Source organism: Pongo pygmaeus, chromosome 9 (assembly GCF_028885625.2).
Source record: "Pongo pygmaeus isolate AG05252 chromosome 9, NHGRI_mPonPyg2-v2.0_pri, whole genome shotgun sequence".
Lineage (NCBI taxonomy): Eukaryota > Metazoa > Chordata > Mammalia > Primates > Hominidae > Pongo > Pongo pygmaeus.
The window spans coordinates 120283607-120306387 of record NC_072382.2 but is presented as its reverse complement, the minus strand read 5'-3'; the positions used below and the strand labels follow the sequence as shown (position 1 = coordinate 120306387).

General features: G+C 48.6%; 3 protein-coding genes across 43 annotated transcripts in view; all 3 read right to left on the bottom strand.

Annotated features, from left to right (window-relative positions):
• Positions 1–1717: 1717 nt before the first annotated feature.
• On the bottom strand, positions 1718–6881 carry TMEM25 (transmembrane protein 25). 29 transcript variants are annotated; one of them, XM_063672145.1, is made up of 9 exons: positions 6307–6881; positions 5685–5778; positions 5096–5407; positions 4351–4641; positions 4007–4138; positions 3668–3698; positions 3426–3526; positions 3201–3290; positions 1718–3048 (listed from the first exon to the last, which is right to left on the bottom strand). In XM_063672145.1, the coding sequence occupies exons 2-9, from the start codon at positions 5752–5754 to the stop codon at positions 2975–2977; spliced, it is 1101 nt and encodes a 366-aa protein (XP_063528215.1). In that variant the 5' UTR covers positions 5755–5778; positions 6307–6881; the 3' UTR covers positions 1718–2974. The 29 variants fall into 29 exon arrangements, with proteins under 29 accessions (XP_063528215.1, XP_054295457.1, XP_063528216.1 ...); XM_054439482.2 differs by having other exon boundaries at positions 5685–5781; positions 6307–6867; XM_063672146.1 differs by having other exon boundaries at positions 3201–3287; positions 5685–5978; positions 6307–6864.
• TTC36 (tetratricopeptide repeat domain 36) lies at positions 6563–10688 on the bottom strand. The gene is made up of 3 exons (XM_054439491.2): positions 9970–10688; positions 8789–8977; positions 6563–6881 (listed from the first exon to the last, which is right to left on the bottom strand). The coding sequence occupies exons 1-3, from the start codon at positions 10223–10225 to the stop codon at positions 6619–6621; spliced, it is 708 nt and encodes a 235-aa protein (XP_054295466.1). The 5' UTR covers positions 10226–10688; the 3' UTR covers positions 6563–6618.
• Positions 10689–10750: 62 nt separating this feature from the next.
• The window catches only part of KMT2A (lysine methyltransferase 2A), a 90312-nt gene continuing 78281 nt past the window's right edge, over positions 10751–22781 (bottom strand). For 10 of the 13 annotated variants that reach the window (XM_054439464.2, XM_054439467.2, XM_054439466.2 and 7 more), the window contains 5 exons: positions 17792–17970; positions 17524–17627; positions 16691–16774; positions 16157–16286; positions 10751–15677 (listed from right to left, as the gene is read on the bottom strand). In XM_054439464.2, the coding sequence (XP_054295439.1) occupies positions 15402–15677; positions 16157–16286; positions 16691–16774; positions 17524–17627; positions 17792–17970 (773 nt within the window). In that variant the 3' untranslated portion in view covers positions 10751–15401. Of the gene's footprint in view, positions 15678–16156; positions 16287–16690; positions 16775–17523; positions 17632–17791; positions 17971–22781 lie in introns of all 13 variants that reach the window. The other 3 variants (XM_063672140.1, XM_063672141.1, XM_063672142.1) reach the window with 1 other exon arrangement.

Sequence of the window (22781 nt, the reverse complement as noted above, 5' to 3'; positions counted from 1 at the left end):
GAAAGAAAATGCGGGATAAAGAAAAGGAGTTAAAGGGTACAAACATATAGTTAGAAGGAATAAATTCAATGCTTGATAGCAGACTGGGGTGAGTATAGTTAACAAAACTGTATTGTACTTGGGTAATGGACACCTTGAATATCCTAACCTGATTACTACACATTATACACATGTCACACCAGCCTGGGCAATAGAGTCAGACCCTGTCTCTACAAATTTTTTTTTTTTGGATGGAGACTTGCTCTGTCACCCAGGCTGGAGTGCATTGGCGTGATCTCGGCTCACCGCAATCTCCGCCTCCTGGGTTCCAGCAATTCTGCCTCAGTCTCCCGAGTAGCTGGGACCACAGGCGCATGCCACCATGCTCGGCTAATTTTTTTTATTTTAGTAGAGATGGGGTTTCACCATGTTGCCCAGGCTGGTCTCGAACTTCTGAACTCAGGCAATCCACCTGCCTCGGCCTCCCAAAGTGCTAGGATTACAGGCGTGAGCCACCATGCCTGCCCCCTCCAAATTTTTTTAATTAGCTGAGCACAATGGCACACACCTGCAGTTCCAACTACTCATGAGGCTGAGGTGGGAGGATCCCTTGAACACAGGAGTTCAAGGCTGCAGTGAGCTATGATTGCACCACTGCACTCCAGCCTGAGTAATAGAGCAAGACACACACACACGTGCTCTCTCGCGCGCTCTGTATACACACATACATATATATGTAACAAAATTTCAATGAACCTCATAACTTTGTACCAAAAAAAATCACATCCCAGTCTGAGCCTTCTGTTCCCAAGGGCAGGACAAAGGGGCTCAGCATTCTTTAGCCCAGTCCTGAGATGGGAAGAAGCGGCTGAGTGAGGACCAAGTGACAATCAGATGCTAGTTATAGCCAAGAGCCCCTGAAATAGAAAATGCCAATCTGGCCATTGGGAACAGTATAATTAAAGAAATATTATTTATTTTTCTGAAGCACATTTGGTAATGTCAGAGTTGAGTGGTGGGTATACAGGTGCTTGCTATATTTTTTCCACTGTGAGACTGGAAAACTTCATTTAAAAAACATATTAGGCCGGGCGCAGTGTGGCTTATGCCTGTAATCCCAGCACTTTGGGAGGCTGAGGCGGGTGGATCACCTGAGGTCGGGAGTTCGAGTCCAGCCTGACCAACACGGAGAAACCCCATCTCTACTAAAAATACAAAATTAGCTGGGCATGGTGGCGCATGCCTGTAATCCCAGCTACTTGGAAGGCTTAGGCAGGAGAATCACTTGAACCCAGGAGGCGGAGGTTGCGGTGAGCCGAGATCGCACCACTGCACTCCAGCCTAGGCAACATGAGCAAAACTCTGTCTCAAAAAAAGAAAAAAGAAAGCATATTAGAAGAAGGCTGGGTGTGGTGGCTCATACCTGTACTCCCAGCACTTTGGGAGGCTGAGGTGGGCAGATCACTTGAGGTCAGGAGTTCGAGACCAGTCTGGCCAACATGGTGAAACCCCATCTCCACTAAAAATATAAAAATTAGATGGGCGTGGTGTAAGGGGTCTATAGTCCCAGCTACTTGGGAGGCTGAGGCAGGGGAATCGTTTGAATCTGGGAGGCAGAGGTTGCAGTGAGCCGAGATCACGCCACTGCACTGCAGCCTGGGTGACAGAGTGAGACTCCATCTCAAATGAAACAAAACAAAAACAAAAACATATTAATAGAAGAAATGAAGCAGAGATATGTAAATTAACTCAGTCAAGTTTATTAAACTTACTGTGTGCTCAGCACTGTCCTAGGCAGTAACATGAAAAACATTACAAAAGAAGATCTCAACAAGGGAAAAATATATTCTGTACTATATTAATTTCCAATCATTTACATGTTGCTTTTTAAAGCGTTCTTAGGTTCTTTTGGGGTATGTGGTCTCCTCCTTTCTCCATGTGCCCCTAAAGCTTCCACACTGTTGAATTATGTACCTGTGGTGACCATCCTCCGGGAAGGGCACCTTCCTGCTCATGAAGCAACCATGGGTTGGTCAGGGCTGGGGTCCCGTGGTGGAGGAGACATGCTGAGAGGAAAACCATCAACCCCGAGAGCTCAGGACACTCACAGTGAATCACAGAAGGCCAAACTTGGGGAGGCCACAAAGAGGGCTCTGGGCCCCTCACTCACCCCCTCCCCTAGGGGATGTGCTTAAAGTGCTAACACCGTAGGAAAATGATGCATAGCTACAAGCCGTCCTGGGTGCTACTAGACTCATCGCCTGCCTCTTCCTCCCTGACTTGTACTAATACTGGGTGATGGCACAGGCCAATAGAAAAGTCTAGTGCCCAGTGAAGTAGTAGAGAAGGTCCAACATGTAACCTAGAATTCCCAAGAGGAGGTGGGGACAGAAGGGAAGAAGTGAAGGGCAGAGAGGTGTGTAGCAAAAAGGACTAGTTTGTGCTTGGCCAGTACCCCTGGGTCAGGGGTTGGTTCCTGTGCAAAGGGCAATTTGGTTCTACACAGCTAGCAGGGTCCTAAATTTTACCTGAGGGAACAAGGCTACATAGCATAGGAAGGAGGAAAATCCATGCAGGGCCCTCCCTGTCCCCCACACAGGCACGCCCCCATGCCTACTGTACAAGGTGCTGTGGAGTACTGGGGTGGGGCATACAGCAGGCCATGCCACACTTGGATGCTGGATGACATCTGAACACCCCTGGCCAAAGAGCTCCCTCTGGAAGGGCCTAGTCATCGCATGCAGGGCCCACCCTGAGTCAGCATGAGGGGCTTAGGTCCAACTGGTAGCCTTGCCAAAGATACCTGTGCCCCTGCGGGTTACAGCCCAGTGAAATGCATCATGTGCATGACATAGAGGGCACCCCAGCCAGGAGGGCAAGCAAAACTGGCAGTGGCATAACTTCTTCGCGTTGGTGATGTAGCTAGGCAGAGGATGCCTTGGAGGAATGGGAGGGTGTCCAGAGGCCAAGAGAATACTCCTGTCTCGCCCTCAGCTCAGAGCCAGATCTCATCACTGCTCACGCTGGACACTCGATAGATATAGCCCAGCATTGGGAGGCGGATGAAACCTGTGGGATCAAAGAAGCCCGCGGGGACTCAGTAACGCTTGTTACTTGGAATTTGGGAGAGCCCTCTCTGCCTCCTGGGCACTTGGAGGCCTCTGGCATAAGCACAGGGCTGGGGGGCAGAGGAGGAGGGTGGCAGGCCCCTTCCCCAGTACCTCGGCTGGTGAGGAGGCCGCCGGGCTCCGGGTCCAGAAGCTCTGGCCGGCTGTTGTTCTGAGCCATCTGCCGGTCTGCTGGTTTCACTGCTGGTTGACAGAGGGCAGTGTTCAGGACGAGGAGTGTGCCTGATGGGGCCTCACTCCTCCCAAGCACCAAGTTCTTTTTTCTCAGAAGCACTTCTGGAGATTAAGCAGGGGCAAAGAGCGGGGCCCTAGATATACCTCTGGAATCTGGAGTGAGGTCATTGAGCTGAAGGTTGGACGGTAGGGACATGTTCTCCCGTGGCAGGCGCACGTTGTTGAGTTTTAGGTTGTTGGAGTCACTACAGGGAGGACAAAGTTCGGGATGGATATGCGTCCCGGCACAGGCACTCACGGCTGCCTCTACCAGAAACCCCAGGCTCCCTCCTGTCCCCATCCTGCATTTCAGTTAGGCTTGTCCACCTAGCCCAAGGAAGAGTTACCTTGATATCAGAGATGGGCGCCGGGAGGGGCCTGCGGAAAAAGAAACCATGTCCCTAATTCTCAATGTGCCCTCCCACGCTGGGCTCTCCTCCTACCCTTTCAGACCCAGGACCCTCAGGCAAGGGGTCTCTCAAATGCCCAGGCCTGGCCCTGGGGCCAGAGACTGGGTTCCCAGTGCTTGACCCTGCTACCTGGGATGCATGGCACCCTACCCATGGCCACCCCCTGGAAGTGCTCTGCCACCGTCAGAGATGACTGGTTCTGCCCAGCTGCACTTGCTGTCCTGGCTGCTGCTCAGCCTGACCTCATCCACACTGCCCCCAGTGTCCCTGGCCTACCTTTGGTTTTCTTCTCTTTTCTGCAGACCAGGCAGGCCACCAAGGTGCTGAACCCCACGAGGGTGCCCAGGGCAAGCCCAGCAGCCACAACAATGCCCAGCAGTGGCACTTCCACCCGGGTAGCCAGAAGCCCTGGAGGATGTCCTCTGTGTCAGGTCCCAAGTGGGTAGTGCCCCAGCCCCAACATGCCATAGGTACTACTCTGCCCTCCTTGCCCAGGGTGGCTGGGGACAGTTCATCCACAAGACCCAACCACAGGGCAACAAGTATTCCCATTTCTGTATGGGGACAGGACCCCTGAGCCCATCTGAGGCTTTGCTGGGCCACTTGCTGGCCATGCTCACCTGGGGCTGGAAGCGAGGCACTGGTGACACCCACGTCATTGGTGGCCACCACCGAGAGATTGTGTGCCAGGCTGCGGAGCTGCAGCTGCACCGTATGGTTGGTGAGCCAGGGGTAGTTCTGCGCATCCAGCACCAGGAAGTCAGAGGTGTTGACAGTCACTGGCCCATCCTGGTCGATCCAGGTGACATTGGCAGGCGGGTTGGCACGCACCAGGGCAAACAGGACAACCAGGAGGCCTGGGCCCTGAGCTTCCTGGTACTTGGCACCGACTTGGGCAATCTCTGGCTTGACTGGTGCAAAGCAGAGGCCAATATGCTCTCACCACAGCCCCTCATACTTCTAGCCCTTTCTTCCCAAACCCAGATGGGAGCCAGGGACCTGGGCCTCTCCTCAGAGGGGATGCTGAGGAACAGGATGGCTGGTCTGCCAGAGAGGCAGCATTTCACAGTGATTATGAGTGTAAATACTAGAGCCAAATGCCCAGATGTGAATCCTGGCTCTGCTTCTTACCAGTGGGATCATCGCCCTGGGCAGATTGCTTACCTCTTTCTGCCTCAGTTTTCTTATTTGTAAAATGGTGACAACAATAGTAATGACCTCATGGGATTACTCAGAGGATAAAATGAGTTCATATTTGCAAAGTGCTGCAGTGTCTGCTAAATGTCCTGCGGACCACCTGCCTGGTGGGTGCTGGGGGTCCCTGGGCAGAGAACCTCTCTCCCTGCCCACCTCAGGGCCACTCACATTGCACATTGAGGATGACAGAGGCGTTGGCTGATCGGCCACTGCTGGGGTCCTGCAGGGAGCAGTTGAGCTCATGCTGAGCCCGATGGGCAGTGACTGTGAAGGTGCTGGTGCCTCCAGAGAAGGCCTCCCCTCCCACGCTCAGCAGTCTTGAGGTGCTGGCCTCCTGCAGCTGTCCATCCAGATACCAGGCCAATCTGGGGGTGCCAGGCCCCCCTGCCACCCGGCAGGTGAAGGCGTGGCGTTCATTCTCCCGAAGTGCCCGCTCAGCCCAGGTCTGACCATCTATTTGTGGCTCCAACTCCCCACAACCTGGAACACAGCAGGGGGGCTCTGGGAAGGGCTCAGGCAGGGCTGGTACTGTGCTGTGACCGGAATTGGCCCAGTGAGAGGAGCAGCAGACCAAGGGAAAGGGCGCCTGAGTCCTCTTACCAGGGACTGGCTGGTTGGACCTAGGGTAGGTGGGTGAAGGGAACAGGGACTCCAGGGCTTGGGGCCTGGAGTGGGTACCCAAACAGAAGTGCAGACAGGGGAGAGAGGGGACTTTGGACCCCAGAAGGACTTGGTCAACGACTGAACAGGGGTGTACCTGAGCTCAGAAGGGCTGGCAGGAGCAGCAGTGTGTGCCGGAGGGCGGCTGGGCCCGAAGGCAGCGCCATGGTGGCCCGGGCCTGGGCCCCAGGCTGCTGAGAGAAGGGGGCGGGCCTCCCTGTCAGCCAGGTGACAGCAGGCAGGCTTAGCAATTGCTCCAGGAATTTACTCTCCAGAAACAAAAAGGACCATGTACGGAAACGCAAATGTAGACCAGCCCCCAGTGGCGAAGGCACGGACACGAACGGCAAAGCCCAAAGGCACAGAACCACCCAGCAGACACATGGGCATCCTGCAGGCGCAGAACCGAGCACTGACTCCAGGCTACAGTACAAACAGGCACACACCCGCAGATACGCAGAAGCAACGAGCATCCGTGCAACCACACCTTGCACACACGCACACTCACACACACTCATACTCCACGCGCCCCTCCCCCAAAGGGATCGTCTTTCTCCTAATCCCATCCTCTCTCCTGCCCTGTTCCCTCTCCCATCCCTCGCCCTACGCCCCCTTTCCTGATGTTGGTGGCTCGGGTGGATGTCGGCGGAAGAGGAGAGGGTCGGAGGGTGGGGTCGCCGAGCATCCCGCCCCCTTCCCCTGCCACCAGTGCGGCTCACCTGGCTCCCTCCCCGAGCGCCGCCGGAGCAACTGCTCAGGTCTGATGAGCACCGCAGTCCGCTGCAGGGGCGGGGACTGCGCCAGGCGGGGCCAATCGATGCCCGACCACGGGCCCCACGGGCCTTTCCCCGGCAGGTGGGCTGCCGCGGCTCACCACCCACTGGCTGGTCCCTAGCCCGCGCCGAGAGTCCCCCGCGCAGAGTACCCCCGAGTGCCCTTCTCTCCGGGCGCGGGCAGGACGCAGGAGCAGGCAGAGTCGGTGAGGCCCGACGGCTTTATTGGTTCAGGGCCCCGTCCCGGGTCCGCGGCGCTCAGCGGCTGTCGCGGGGGCGGCGCAGCTGCCCCATCATGTCGGCCAGCATGCGGTTGCACAGCGCGGCGTAGGGGTTGAGCAGCACCAGCTGGCGCCGCGCGAAGGGGCTGCCCAGCCGTGCCGCCCTCTCGAAGTCCCTGCGGGCGTCGTCGTCTCGGCCCTGCAGCCGCGCCAGGAGTCCGCGCTGCACAAAGCTCTGGCGGGCGGCGCGGCCCCGGCCGCCGCTCAGCTCCACCGCGCGTTCCAGATCCTCCAGGGCGCCTGCGGGACCGACGAGACGGGCGGGGCGGGGGTCAGCGGAGGCCGGGGCAGCCTTGCCCGATCCCCAGCCCACCTGCGGCCGCGCGGATCACCGTGGTCCTTGCGGCTCCCGGGCGTGGCCGTTTACAACCCGCCTCGCACCTGCTAGAGGTACGGATCGTTATTCCCATTACACAGATGAAGACTGTGGAAGAGTTAAGAGGATTTGCCCGGGGCTCTACAGCCAAGCCACTTAGTGGTAGAGCTGGGACTGAAGTCCAGGTCTCGCCTTGTTCCTATTATTTTCCACCGCTAATACACGAAAACATGAACGTTGCAGGATTCTGAATGGTCACTATGTTTATGAGTCTGGCCCACTGCCCGGGCAAGTAGCAGCCAATTTATTCCACACCTGTTATTAAGCATCCACTATGTGCCAGGTGACTGAATGTCAGGGTTCAAAAAAATAATATTAACTGCACAATCATTTCTTACAAGTACAATCAAGACAGTTTCTCATTGTTTTCCTTTTGAGGGCCCTTTTCTCTTTTCCATTGCTTTCTTTAGAACACCTTCTCTCTCCCCTGTATCCGAGACTGATTGCCTTTCATCATTCTTTGGTTATCGCCATGTATCTAATTTCCTTGGTCCCGGAGCCAGAGCTGGCCTGCACCGTTTTTATTTTTATTATTCTCATAAAATACTTGGGTTGGGCCTCAGAACTCTGAACTCAGAACTTCAGGCAGCTAGCCACCTTCTTAAAGTCCACGAGGCTGGCTTCTTTCGGGCTCTGCTTCGATTCACTCATGTTCTCTAGTCTCCTAAAGAGCCTGAGCCTCCGGAGAAGCGCTCAGATTGCAGTACCCCTTGGTTTCCCTCAGAGGAGCTGGTCTGGAGGAATCTCCGGTTGGAATCACCACTGCATCTCTCTGGGGTTTTGGTCTGCAGGCTGTCTCCAGTGATCTGGGGCAGATAAGCCTGGATAAGGGGCTCCTGGGAGGTTCCCATTGTTCCTGGAGTGGACTCAAAACTCCCTAGTCTGGCATTGCTGGTTCTGGGAGCACCTGTGTCACCATTGCTCCTAAGGCTGTGAGGGCTGCCAGCACGCTGTCACCTCTCACTAACTGTCAAGTAGTACTAGGTTTCCGTGGTTTATACCTTCACATTAGCCTCATCTTTGGTCCCCAGCATGGTCCCATTGTCTTCACTTAATTAGAATAACCTGAATGCAGCAGGCGTTTTGGACCTCTACAGACTACCTTCTCCACTTACCAACTAACTCCTACTCATCCTTCAAAACTCACCCTTCAGGAACAGGTCCCACGCTGACCCCTCTCAAACTTGTTTTGCTGGTCTCAGAATTATGTCTGTTCTGCCTCCTGGACTGGGAGCTTTTCGAGGAGCAGTGTCATGTGGGGATTAAGAGCACACACTCGAGCCCTCCCACCTGGTTGACATCCCAGCTCTGCTGCTGCCTGACTGTATGATAGTGGGCAAATTACTTAGCCTCTCCATGCTTCAGTTTCTTCATCTATAAACTGGGGATAACAATAGTACATACTTTTTAGGGTTGTTGTGAGGATTGATTTACTAGTTTATGTGTAAAGTGATTAATGCCTGGTACATAGTGACTGCTATATAAATGCTGGCGATCCATACACCTTTTATCTCAGCGTCCTCAGCACCAGCCTGCTGCCACATAGTAGGCTCTGATTAACTATTCCTTAATCAATGGAATGCAGTCTCTTCTGAATTTCACATTAGCCCCATGATATTAGCAGGGCCCCTGATACCACGCCTACCTTATAGGTAAGAAGACAGGTTCCACAGGGGTTTAGCAAGGCCACCCCAGCCCCACAGCCACTTCAGATCTGGTCTGTGCCCTCCCGTGGGCCCTTTTGCAGAGGATACAGGGCATCTCCCCTTACCTGCCACGTCTCCCTGGAGTCGCCGGGCCTGGGCACGGTTGTTGTACGCTGAAGCCCTCTCAGGCAGCAGGCAGATGGCTTGGCCAAACCTCTCCAGGGCTGTGCTGAGGTCCCCAACCTCTGCTGCCATCACCCCCTGCAGCTCCAGGGCCTTGGACTGTTCCAGCTGTGCTTGAGGGAAAACTTCATCTGGGCCAGGGAAGGAGCCAGGAGGAGCCAGGTGTGCAGTTGGTAACAAGAAGAAAAAGCCACCTCAGGCTTTGGAATTCTGAGATCTGAGCCAGAGCTGACTGGGTATGGGTCACAGCAGGGGTCAGCTGCAGTGTTTGGGGTAGGGGGAGATGAGGTCACTAAGGCTGGGAGCTAGCATTGCCTGAGTTCAAGAGACCTGGGAAGGGGCCTTGGTTGGTTCCCCATTGCCAAGAGAATGAAGCCCAAACTCCTCAATCTGTTAAAGAACTTGCTCAAGTTCTTTGTGTATGGCCTCAGCAGGCCATACATTGCAGAGCTTGGATTTGAACCCAGGTCATTCTGGCCCGTCTGCATTTTACTCTACTACACTGCCTCTTGTGCAAAGGCCACCATGACATTCCCAGATCATGAACATCACTTCTGACGTATCCATCAGCGTTTCGGCCTGAGTTAGTAAGGTGTAGGCTTTACTCCTCTAGAAACAAAGGATCAAAAACTCCTTCATTAGGGACTAATGGAAAAGCCAGTGAACGCACTCACTGCGGAAGCGTTCGTTTGGAGCTTGGCTTGTGACAGTGTTTAACAAATACTGGTTGTGCTTGCTATATTGGAACCACTCAACTGAGCAACCATGCCCTGCCTTATTTCAGTCTTCTGTTCTGGTGGTGGTATTCTCTGTTATGACAAAAATGTGAGAGTTTAACATCACCTGGCAGTTAAGCTTGGATCATACAGTCAATTAAGTGGTAAGTTCAGAGGCATGAGAGCTGATGGATTGAGAGACAAACCCCAGCTTACTCCTCTTGGCAGGATGTCTCTTACCAAACCAAACCCCCATCAGTGCGCTAAGGAGCAGCCAACCTCTCTGATTCCAGTCTCAATCATAATCATGGAACAAGAGGCCTTATAAAACCACCTCCCTCTCTGCTACCTCGGGAGGCCAGCAGGCCAGCCTATGTGCAGAACTACACTCCAGATCAAATGCCCACCTGCTTCTCGTTCTTCCTTTTCTGCTTCCTCTCCGAGGTCCGATCCAACAATGTCTCCAAATGGGGTGTCAGGGTTGAAGATGGCCTGCAGCACTGCCTGATCATTTGGAGTCCCCATGGTGCTCAACTCCAAAATCCCGAAAGGTGACTCCAGATGAGAGAAGAGGGAGGGACGTGGTGAGGGTGGAGCCTCCAGCAGGAAGTTGATCTGAAAGGATGAGGACCACCCCTTCATGAGGAGTGTCTCCCTGTCCATGGCTGTAGCATTTGCTCAACCTGTGGCCTGGAGGGTTGACCCTGGCTTGGCAGACTATTTGGTTATTTCTCAACTGCCCCTGCCCCCAGGAGAAACAGTAAACAAATCCAGCTTCAGCCTTAAGGTGGAGTGCAGCTAAGAGAAGGTGCTCTCCAGCTTCTCCCTGAAATGCTTTCAGTTTATTGTATTCACAGTTGAGGAGAAAATTGATAAAAATCAATACTTAACCTCCTTGGATGAAACAGGGGAGCTATGTAGAAGGTAAAGGCCCTGTTCCTTTGTCCTCTTGACCCTGCCTCATATCCACAATTAATTAGATCCTGAACATACATCACTGATGAATAAAGGAAGAAAATACAGTCGAGAGAGCCAGTGTGGAGCGGACCTGAAGGTGGGCTACAGGGAATAATGTAGTGATGCCACCTTAAAGGACTGCGGAAGGTACTTTGTGACCAGGTCACAGGCCATGCCCCTCCCGCTTTTCTCCACCCTCTCCAACCAAAGCCAAAAGGAAGCTTAACCATGTGCAGCAATAAACTTGACATGTTTATTAATTAAACTATCACTTAAATAAAAAAAAGTGCATAGAAAATAAACATGTTTAAAAACTCCTTTTTTTTACAACTATGTACACTTTTTACTTTTACATTCAGTCTTTCGTAGAGAGCTTTCAGCATTATTATTTTTTGAACTATTAAAGTATTTTCCTTCATCCCTGTCACAGGGAGTTAACACTGATGGACTTTAGACACATTTTCCTTTTTTTTTTTTTTTCTCTTTTTCTCTAACCAGAAGCTTGGAAGAACACAAGGAAAAAAAAACAGATCTGTTATACATGATAAAGTTGTCAAAAAATGTCTTATTTCTAGAAAAGAAGCTTGTCATCTGTTGAGCTCTTGAAACAATTATTCAACTACCTGTATTTACTAAAGAGACTGTTAAAAGTTCAATAAAAGAAACACCACAATTCTATTTTCTTGGTTGAAAGACAGAACTAGAGTACCTCGGAACAAGATACCAGGAAAGCACAGAACACAATTTTCCCCTAAATGCAGGTGGTAACCCCAACATTCATAACCAAAAATAGAGAAACAAGGAGGACAGGTACTGACTGGCAACATTCATGGGCAGAAAAAAATCCAGGTGACACCATGTCTGCATTTTTCTCTGATCCGAGGAATGGACTGTTCTACCATCCCTTTGTGGTTAGAGGATCCCCCCATTTCGGGAATCAGAGGAAAGCGAGCCTGACATCTTCCTGCCGCTACTAGCAACTGTAACACGATCCTTATCTATAGTGTTAAGAGAATTAAAAGCCATGGACTGAACTAGGCTTTGTTACATGGTGCATTACTATATTAGTTCCTATATATATCATATTTATATTTATTTGAAAACCAAAACAAACAAAAAGTTGCAAGTTTCCAGAGTGTGTGACTTGACTAGTATTCATGATTCGGCACAAAACCATCTGCTCAATAACCTTGTATTGCTTTAAAATGAAGGAAATGAAACATAAAATTACACCCAGCCCTTTGCAATGACCCGCTTTTCCTTAAAAACAAAAACAACTTGATTTCTATTAAAAAAAAAAAAAAAATCCCAAACCGAACTTAAAAGTTAACATCTGACAAGGTTTTGACCTTTAGTATTTTCAGATATTTGATTGAACGTCAGTCCTTTAGAAAGATACATTCATTAGATTTTTTTTTATTTTTGTGTGTGTTGTATTTTTTTTTCCTTTTTTTTTTTTTTTTTAAATCAAGGGAGCTACATGGTGCTCACTGCATTGGCCGGGGGTTTGATGGAGGCGAGCAGGGTGGCGGGCTGGGTCCCGGCAAAGGAGTCTGGTTGAAAACGTATAGCTGCCAGGGCTTCCCCCTTAATTCTTGTTATTGGTGTAAAAACAGAGGGGCTGTGCGAGAGGTGGTGGGTGGCCAAGGAGGGAGCCAAGAGACCAAGTTCCGGCCAAAGGGTCAGCGCCATGCAGCTATTCTGGTTACACAGTTGTCACTGGCCACCAGGAAATGCAGCCACAACAGGTTCTAGCAGCAAAGCTATAAGTGAGCTGGCTCTCACTGAGAACTGACCAGGTTTGCAGCTGTTACTCCTTAGGGATTTGGGATGCCCCTTGGGGGATTCTTGGGAATGACCCACCACAATTCCTCAATCTGCACTTTTGTGCGGAGATTCCCTTGGTCACTTTTGAAATGAACTCAGATGTGTTTGGAGATAGCTGTGCCGTTTTTGCCTTCTTTCCCTCTTGTAGGGAAACCTTCGCTTATCCCCCCAAGTTGCTGGCAGGTGTGCTGAAAATTTGGCAATGGACTCAAGGCTGAGCTAGAAGAGGAATTTCTCATTTTTGTGGTTGACAATTAGGGGGTGGAAAGGCAAGGCAAACCATCTGCAGCTGGCAGGAGAAGGAAGCTGTGGGTTCCTCCCCTGTCCTCAGGGTTTAGGGTTGGTAGAGAGTGAGGAGGGGGCTCACAGTACAGCATGGCCTAGCAGGGCAGTAACTAGGTCCATTTAGCTGAGTTCCCCCCACCCCCTGACTGGCCTTTGGGTCTTTCTCAAGGTGAATTCAGGACCCATCAGTGCATTAATCATTTCAGTAACAAATGCAGCTTAAGTTTTTTTTTTTCTTTAAAAAAAATAGGAATACAAGGATTTACAAAAAAACCTCACACAGTGCAATAATAAAGGAAAGCAGACACTAGTGGAACCCCTAGGGCCACTGCATCTTGTTCATGGGCAAAAGGAGGAAGGGAGGTGAGGTCTGGGTAGAGTGCTTTCCCCAGTCCCCTGCTGGCACTTCTCCATGATGACAAGGAAGTCTCTGCCATCCTGGCCACAGTGCTGGGCTCCCTGCATGACAGTGAAAACAGTGACAATGTTCCAGCAAAGCCACCAGACAAAGTTCTTAAGGTCACGGGAGAGAAGGGAGCCCAGGATGGAAGGCACAGCAGAGCCATGAGTCCTGGGGCAGAGAGTGCTGGGCTGAGTCGTATTGCTTTGCTAGACTTCCATAGGAATGGGCTTCTTGCGGCGAGAAAAGGGTGCCCCACCCTCTACTTGGACTACACTACTCTGAAACCTTGTGGCAGAGGCAGAGAAAAATCTGCTTTATCGTGAGTGGTCAGACTGTGCTTCAGTTTCAACGGGCTGCCCCAAAAGAGGGCACAAGGTGATCAATGGGTTCTCTGCAGATATGAGGACTTGGTGGGCAGAGGAAAGGAAAGAGTGGCCTATGAGGCAGATGGTGATGGAAAAATGTCAAGTTGCCATTCAACTTGTTGTTTGCTAACTCTGAAGTAAGAAAGATGAGGGAAATGTAAAGATTGCCATCTCCCACCACTCTGGAAGTTGCGCCGGAAAGGAGAGAGGCGGGAAAGAAGAGAATCTGTTGTATCAAGATACTACTGTAGCCTTTTGAGGAGCTTCAATAGGGGAAGGAGGGGAGTGGCCCAATGGAGTTGGGTGACCTTCCTTCTCCATTTATTGTCGAAGAGCAAACCCAGGAAACATTTATATCAACAGGGCACAAACAAGCTACACATTAAACAACAAAAAGTACACCTTCCAGGGGGAAGTTGAGCAGGAAAAACCAGACTTTGTGTGTACAGCTGAATATTTTCTCTAACTTCATCCTATGAAAATAAAAAATTATTAAAAACCGATCTTCTTTTAAATTAGGATAATACCGCGGTTTAAAAAATAGCCTTGTCATAAGTGCTTCTCCCTATGAAGTGCTTCTCATAGAAAAATATACAAAATATATTTACATTTATAAAACCTTAAATAGTAAACTGTAAACAGAACAGAGTAAAATCCAATGACTTAATTTAACAGGTTCAGGACACTGTCTTGGGGAAAGGAAGAGAAGAAACATTTGATGCTGTTTTGACCACATCCTAAGGAGTAATCAGGGCAGTAGTGTCATTGAATTTACTTTAGCCGTGGGTTGCACGCAGGTGGCAGAGTTCCCTCAACATAAGGTGGTCTAGTCCCCAAGTTGTGGGCCTTGAAATCTGATTAGTGTTCTGCCTTCAACTGGACACTGACCGTTTAAAAATTAAGTCTTCCTATGTCTTAACAAGGGGAAAATAAAGTAACCATGTCTTAGGAATGGGACCCAGGGGTCATCCTGGCTGTGATACTCTCGTTGTTGCATGATTTAAATCCTATTTAAATAATCTTTTTCCTCTCCTAAAAAATCATGCTACATATGTTTCTTTAAAACTCTCCGTGGAGCTTTATGAAAATGTTTCCAAATTCTGTCTGGTTATGACCAATGGCTCCTGTCCACTTCCCCACCTGGAGTGCTTACAGGCTCAGGGAACTTTTTGCAGGCACATCCTATGCCCAGCAGGGAGTGTCCTTGAGCAGGCAGTCAGTCTCCCCTACAACCCAGAAAGAAGCATGGGAAAGCAGTGGGATGAAGACAGGGGAAAGGAAGAAAAGGGAGTGAAGAAGGAATGGGAGAGGGAAGCCGCTCCTACTGTCAAGAAAGGTAATTGGCTGAGATAAGGCTCCTGGGGGCAACACTCCCACTCAAAGCCTGCAGGCTCAATGTTTGGTAATTAATTGGCACAACCCCATGACAGCCTTTTGACACCGGAGGTGCTAGGAATCCTGTCTCCCAACCAGTGAACTTTCGAGTGGGAGGATAGTAGAGAAAACCACCAGACCTCTGTTTGTTCGACACACGCTGTAGGTGGGGCCTGGCTGGCAAACTGTCAGGAATCCAACCAACCCTCCATTTGGGGCTTTGCCTGACCCACTCACTTATAGTGCTTGGGAAAGGGCCAACTTGAGGATGGCAACTTATTTCTGTGGAGAAATTCAGGCCCCATCTCCCAACATAACCAACCCTCTATAATAGGCTCCTTCCAGGCAAGTCTGCTAGGGACCCCATTCCCACTTTCTAACAGTAAACAATCGAGGGGCCCCAGGAGAAAGCCGATCATGGATCTTTTCTTTGAGACCTCAACTCTGTCTCCGGGACTATGATCACATGTCTGATGTGAGTATAGGACATAAGAGAGCTCAGCCATCACAGAGGCCCCTCAGCTGTGCCCACGCAATCCGGGAGCTCCCAGCTGCTGGAAAAGGCCTTCAGCGTTGCTTTGGATGGCCCCGCGTCCTTGCACTCCAACACTGGGGGAGAAGAGCAGCTTTAGTTTAGGAACTTCCGGCATTTCTTGGCGCCACAGTTGCAGGGCAGCTTGTTGCTGGCATCCTCAATGGGGAACTTATAGTCGTAAGTTAGTTCCTCTCCTCGGTAGATCTTACGCATGGCAAAGATGACAATGTGCTTCTGCCCATCAATATTGATGACCCGAGAATAGCAGTTAGGCTCACACGAGTGATTGATGAAGCGCGCAGCATTTCCATGCATGGTGGCATCCACTACCTCTGAGTCATCAATTCGGAACATATAGCAACCAATGCCCTGTACATGCAGGAGAAAGGAGAAGAACTTGTCATTTCTTATAAACTCAGGTTTAAGAACACGTCCCAATCTTCTCTTGATGTTACCTATAGCCGCTGAGAAAGTTTCTTCTAGTAAAATTTCCAGATTTCTCCCAGTACTATCTTTCAAGATGCTTCCACGAGGATTTCCTAGATTACAGGCCACTAGTCTAGAGGTTTCTAATGTCTCTGCAGGAAAGAGAAACCTAAAACTTGTATAGTTATTTGCTTCCGATACTAGGAGCCACTCAGACAAACCTTCTAAGAGCAACTTTCTGTACTAATCCTCAGAGTGGATTCTGTATTTTTACTGGGCCCCTCACAAATTTCAGAGTTTATTTTTTTAAGAAAGGTCTTTGAATTGATAACATACACTATTTCTTTTGTGATCCAGGGATCATACTGGTCCCTTTCTATAGCAAAACAAAAGTACTGTGTGAGTGCAAGTGGGAGACTTGCCTTGCTGTCATAATACTTTTCCCGCTTGTCAGTCTGGATGGAGCGGATGACGTTGCCGGCATACTCAATCACCATCTCACCTGCATCAATGTTTCTCTTACAGAAAAGACCCCGGCCATGGATGGGAGACCTAGGGCAAAGACGGAAAAGAGGTCAGACACAAATTTTGCAAGTAAGGTTAAGTGCATGAATACATGAATAAGTTCTCCTGGTCTGTTTTCCCCAGGAGGGACATACACTTGAGAAAATAAAAATTTGGACCCACTTGATTTAGCCATCTAACAAATGGCCAAAGATGAAAGTTATTTCCATTCTGCAACCCGCTGGAAGCAGCAATGTTTTAATGCTTATTATGTTAAAGTCCTTCCTTGTTCAACACAAGGAGGTGCAGGATCCCAGGATACGAGGGTCAATAAATAGTGTCCATAAAATCCTCACTTACTGAGTGAGGAAGGTCACTCCAGCATTTGGTCTACTTTGATTTTGAAAAACTGCATTCGTTTTCTGTAATTCTTTCTAGAATTTTAGCCATACCTGTAGACACCAACTGCCTCCTTAGAAGTCTTTTTTAAGTGCCGGAAACGCATGGGCATTGGCAGATCCATGCTAGTTGCCCTCCTAAGAGATAAGACATAAGACATACTATTAACGAATTTTTTTCAGGAACTAATGTTTTGAGTCTTGAATCGAAGGTTCCTAGAGACAATTAGTACACTCTTTGTTCAATGCCAAACTGAATAAGTGCCTTATAAAATGAGCCCCCCTTTTTTTTTTTTTTTTTGAGATGGAGTTTTGCTCTGTCGCCCAGGCTGGAGTCCAGTGGCGCGATCTCGGCTCACTGCAACCTCGGCCTCCTGGGTTCAAGCGATTCTCTTGCCTCAGCCTGCTGAGTAGGTGGGACTACAGGCGCACGCCACCACGCCGGGCTAATTTTTGTATTTTTAGTAGAGACGGGGTTTCACTATGTTGGTCAGGCTGGTCTCGAACTCCTGACCTCGTGATCTGTCCGCCTCGGACTTCCAAAGTGCTGGAATTACAGGCATGAGCCACCGTGCCTGGCCAATGAGTCCCATTTTTAGTATATATAGTACTTTCTGACCATGACGACTATGGTGGTACAACCAAAGCTGACAAAGTATACTATCATTAAAGAAAATAGGCATCTTACAGTTCTTTGAATTTCTCCTCTGTACCTTATATTCCTCACTCCTTACCAGGCACCTACTGCTACTTCAACACAAATGGATTTCAGTCCTCTTAAATCTTATCCAGGAAATTCTGATGCAAACAAATTCCTACGTAGTGCCCTGACCAGCTGGAGGAGAGGGAAAGCAGTTTCTAATGACTGCTCCCCACTCAAGACTTACCGAGCTGATTTCAGCTGTACCTCCTCCTCTTCTTCATCATTGGGGTTGTATTCAGGAGGCTGACGATGTTTAGAAGCCAGGAAGTTAAACATGTCAAATGCTGACTTCCTGGAGCCAAAAGATTAAAACATATTTAGAGAAATGCTTTAATAAAGCAGTAAAGGACAATGGCATTAACACTGGAAATCTCAAAGGGTATGTGGGAAGATGACGGTGTCATGAGATAAGGAAATCGAGACCCAAAACTGCTGACAGAAAAGAAGGGAACTTGCCTGAGGTGGACTTCAGCCCTGGCTGAGCCGTGAGGGTTCAAGGGGGGTTCATTGGCCTCCTCTGGCTTGTGGAAACGGAATTTGTAATTTCGACAGTGCTTGGCACCAGACAGCTGCTCAATGAGGAACACAACTGCATCATGGAGAATCCCCAGCATCCTCAAACCGTTAACACCTAGAAGAATCAGAAGCACCAGGGCAGTGAGGAGCGCAGTCAACAGGAAACAGCACGGTCCTACAGAAATGCCTATACTACAGTCACTCTGCCAGAGGCTGCTCCAGGGTGAATTATAGTACATATTAGCTCGAAATTAGCATCAGATAGCCATTAAAATGATGCTGATACAGATCTATCAATATGGAAAATGTTTGTGATAGACGGCTAAGTGAAAAAAGCATGCCACCAAACTACGGACTATTTTGCTGTACTACACAGAAATGCTATATGCTAATGCTATATACATGTGTTATTTCATTTCATGCTCATAATGACCACACAGGGCAGGAATTACTAGCTTCATTTTCAGGTGAGAAAACAGGCTTAGAGAACTGATGTAACACTCCCAAGGCTACATGATTTGACAAGATATGAACTCTGGACTGCATAACTACAAATATAATCCATCTAGGAACGGATTACCTAGGTTCTATAAGCTCATGTTCCCCCAGATACCTCACTAAAGTTTAATTTTCTTTTTCTTTTTTTTTTTTTTTTTTTGAGATGGAGTCTCGCTCTGTCACCCAGGCTGGAGTGCAGTGGCATGATCTCAGCTCGCTGCAAGCTCCGCCTCCCGGGTTCACTCCATTCTCCTGCCTCAGCCTCCCGAGTAGCTGGGACTACAGGCGCTGCCACCATGCCTGGCTAATTTTTTTGTATTTTTAATAGAGACGGAGTTTCACCGTGTTAGCCAGGATGGTCTCGATCTCCTGACCTCGTGATCCACCCGCCTCGGCCTTCCAAAGTGCTGGGATTACAGGCGTGAGCCACCGCGCCCGGCCTCTTTTTTTTTTTCTTTTGAGACAGACTCTAACTCCGTCACCCAGGCTGGAGTGCAGTGGTCCGATCTCAGCTCGTTACAACTCCACCTCCTGGGTTCAAGCAGTTCTCCTGCCTCAGCCTCCCAAGTAGCTGGGACTACAGGGGCACGCCGCCATGCCTAGCTAATTTTTTTGTATTTTTAGTAGAGACAGGGTTTCACCATATTGCCCAGGCTGGTCTTAAACTCCTGACCTCAGGTGATCCACCTGCCTCAGCTTCCCAAAGTGCTGGGATTACAGGTGTGAGCCACAGCACCCACCCAGCCTCACTAAAGTTTAAAAGCAATGTTAATACACCTCTAACACAGAACTCTCTTGTGTTATGATGAATGTGTGGAGTAATACACTCAGTAGCTGCTTTGTTCTACTCACTGTCTCATGCTGTTAATGAGCATTTTTTATTTATTTTTATTTTATGAAAACAACATTTATATAAGTCTGCTAGCATCGATGGTGAAAGGCTTTTATTTTAAAATTATTTGGCTTTTTCCATTAAAGGGACAGGGCACAGTTACAACTGCCACACTTCTTTTTGACACTAGCAAATAGTTAATGTTCTTTATATTTTTATTAAGTAAACAATATTATTTCATTTACAAATATTGCTTTTGGTATTATTAATAGATATAGAAACAGTAATGGTGTCTATTGTGGATCAGGTATCCATTTCATAAGTGTAATTGTATTAGAACTGCAATTGCACATATGCAATTCCAACAGACATACAGTTTGCGTTATTTAGAGATGTAACCTTGGTGTAATGTCCTGGTGCAGAGGAAACAGCAGATGAAAAAGCAGATGATCATGCCACTGCACTCCAGCTTGGGCAACAGAGTGAGACCTCATCTCAAAAACAAACAAACAAACAAAAAGAACGTTGTCTCTAGATAAGCAATATTCTTTTTCTAAAAGACAGGTTTCACTTTGTTGCCCAGGCTGGAGTGCAGTATAGCATGATCATAGCTCACTGTAACCTTGAATTTCTGGGCTCAAGCCGCTCCCGCCTCAGCCTCCCAGGTAGCTGGGACTACAGGCATATGCCACTGTGTTTGGCTAATTTTTAAATTTCTTGTGGAGACAGGGTCTTACTGTGTTGCCCAGGCTGATCTTGAACTCCTGGCCTCAAGTGATCCTCCTGCCTTGGCCTCCCAACTTGCTAGGTAGGATTACAGGTGTGAGCCACTGCACTGGCCCCAGATAAGTGACATTCTTATGATCACAACTGTTGGTCCCTTAAGAATTTGGCTTAAGTATGTAACACAATTCTATAAGATAAGAACTTAGCCATATAAGGCGATGGCAAACTCTTTTTTCTTTTCTTTTTTTTTTTTTGAGACGGAGTCTCACCCTGTCGCCCAGGCTGGAGTACAGTGGTGCAATCTTGGCTCACTGCAAGCTCCGCTTCCCGGGTTCACACCATTCTCCTGCCTCAGCCTCCCGAGTAGCTGGGACTACTACAGGTGCCCGCCACCACGCCAGGCTAATTTTTTGTATTTTTAGTAGAGACGGGGTTTCACTGTGTTAGCCAGGATGGTCTCGATCTCCTGACCTCGTGATCCACCCGCCTCAGCCTCCCAAAGTGCTGAGATTACAGGCGTGAGCCACGGCGCCCGGCTGGCAAACTCTTTTTTCTACAGACCACTAATTTTCCGTAATAATTTTTTCCTGGAAGTTCTAGATTGCTGTGAATTCTTAGGTTAAAAAAAAAAAGACATTGAAAAACATACTACATACTCAAGTTTATTTTCACAGAAAGTTCCTTTTAATATGTACGCTGAATGTTCAACTCTCATTCACCAGAGAGATTACAATGAGATTAATATTGTGTTGATAATGGGAAAACAAAGATGCATTATGTGTGGGTCCCCGTCTGTTCTTAAGGAGCTCACAGCAGAAGAAGGCAGAGACGTATACAAACCATGCAATGTGCAGGTGTCCAAATTAAGGTATAATATAAAGTACTATGGGAACTCTAAAGAAGGAACAATCTGTTCTGCTTGTGGGAGACTCATTTATTCATTCAATAAATATTTACTGCACACCTAAAATATCCCAGGCACTCTTTCCATCTTTCCACTGTGGGAGACAGGACCTTAGGAACATAGAGGTGAGCAAGACAGGCAAGGTACCTGTATTCATAGAGCTTTTACTTCATGGAAGAGACAGACAATAAACACATCAAAGATATTCCCACTTCAGGACTTTTTCATCTGCTGTTTCCTCTGTGTCAGGACTTTAGAAAACATAGTTAATTTAATTCAATTTTTTTTTTAAGAGATAGAGTTTCACTGTGTTGCTCAGCTGGTGTCGTGGCTATTCACAGGTATGATCTTGGCACACTACAAGCTCAAACTCTCCTTCCTCAGCCTTCTAGCTTGCCTCGAGGACTTACGCTTTATGTATATGCATGATTGGCTTCTTCTCATCATCACTCAAGTCTAAGCTCAAATGTTGCCTCATCAAGAGATTCCAGATTTCCTGCCACCAACTACCCACCTCTGTGTCACTCTCTGTTTCATTTCCCCATGTTATCTTCTTCATGGTACTTACATATACATATATACCACTAGAATATAAGGGCATGAGGGTAAGGACAAGGTGGCAGCACTGGAAATGGAGAATAATGGACAGGTTTTGGATTGGGGAACACAAGGGTCATTGTGGTTAACCTCCAGGCTAAACCTTCCACCCCAGATGGTTAATCTAAGACAATCCTGGGAATCCCAGTCCCTTTGCCAGAGACTGGCTTAGAAATGGACATGGGGCTGGGCGCAGTGGCTTACACCTGTAATCTCAGTGCTTTGGGAGGCCAAGGTGGGTGGATTACCTGAGGTCAGAAGTTTGAGACCATCCTGGCCAACATGGTGAAACCCCATCTCTACTAAAATACAAAAATTAGCCGGGTGTGGTGGCGTGTACCTGTAGTCCCAGCTACTCGGGAGGCTGAGGCAGGAGTATTGCTTGAACCCGGGAGGCGGAGGTTGCAGTGAGCCAAGATTGCACCACTACACTCCAGCCTGGGCAACAGAGTGAGACCCTGTCTCAAAAAGAAAAAAAAAAAAAAAAAAAGGACAGAAAAAGAAATGGACATGGTACCAAATTCTGGTCTGTGAGATGTCCATTTGTTCCTAAGAAAGAGCATCTCCTGTTCCTCTGACCACTGTGATGACTGAATGTTATTGTGGGAACTGCTGCAGCCATTTGCTATCAGCTTGAAGATGAAGTTTTACTATAGATCGTAAAGTGGAAAGAAGAAAAGAATCTAGGTATTTGATGACATTGCAAGCTCCTGTACCAATCAATCCTGATGTCTGTCTTACCTCTGGACTTTCTGTTATATAAGATGATAAATTATCTCACTCTTTAAATCAGTTAAGAGTTGGGATTTCTGTAGGCACAGGAAGAATGATCAAAAAAGGTTAAAGAAAAGAGGTGACCTTGAGCAAAGTCTTAAAGGATTAATAGGAGTTTGTTGTGTAAACCAGGGAATTTGGACAGAAGAGAGTAGATGGAGAAAGTAGGTCCTGGTGGAGGGAACTGCATCAACCATGTTATGCTGATGTGAAAGCACATGTAGGGTAAGTAATAAGAATTGCTTGGGGGCACATGTTAAAAATTCAGCTTTCTCAGCTCCAAGCCCAGGGATTCTGATTCACATCTACAGACTAAGACACATGGATGGGCCAGGCACAGTGGCTCATGCCTGTGATCCCAGCACTTTGGGTGGCTGAGGTGGGCAGATCACAAGCTCAGGAGTTCTAGAGTAGCCTGGCCAGCACGGTGAAACCCCGTCTCTACTAAAAATACAAAATTTAGGCCGGGCGTGGTGGCTCACGCCTGTAATCCTAGCACTTTGGGAGGCCGAGGCGGGCAGATTACCTGAGGTCAGGAGTTCAAGACCAGCCTTACCAACATGGAGAAACCCTGACTCTACTAAAAATACAAAAT

Excerpts from the sequence above, each read along its gene's own strand:
- TMEM25 (XM_054439490.2), bottom strand. The coding sequence starts at position 6,153 with ATGGGATTAGGAGAAAGACGATCCCTTTGGGGGAGGGGCGCGTGGAGT. Across the intron at positions 5,408-5,684 it reads GCCAGCCCTTCTGAGCTCAG|GTTGTGGGGAGTTGGAGCCA; the intron begins GTACACCCCTGT and ends GCTGTGTTCCAG. Across the intron at positions 3,288-3,425 it reads CCTCACTCCAGATTCCAGAG|TGAAACCAGCAGACCGGCAG; the intron begins GTATATCTAGGG and ends GTCAACCAGCAG.
- TTC36 (XM_054439491.2), bottom strand. The coding sequence starts at position 10,225 with ATGGACAGGGAGACACTCCTCATGAAGGGGTGGTCCTCATCCTTTCAG. Across the intron at positions 8,978-9,969 it reads AAAGGAAGAACGAGAAGCAG|ATGAAGTTTTCCCTCAAGCA; the intron begins GTGGGCATTTGA and ends TCCCTGGCCCAG. Across the intron at positions 6,882-8,788 it reads ACTCCAGGGAGACGTGGCAG|GCGCCCTGGAGGATCTGGAA; the intron begins GTAAGGGGAGAT and ends TCGGTCCCGCAG.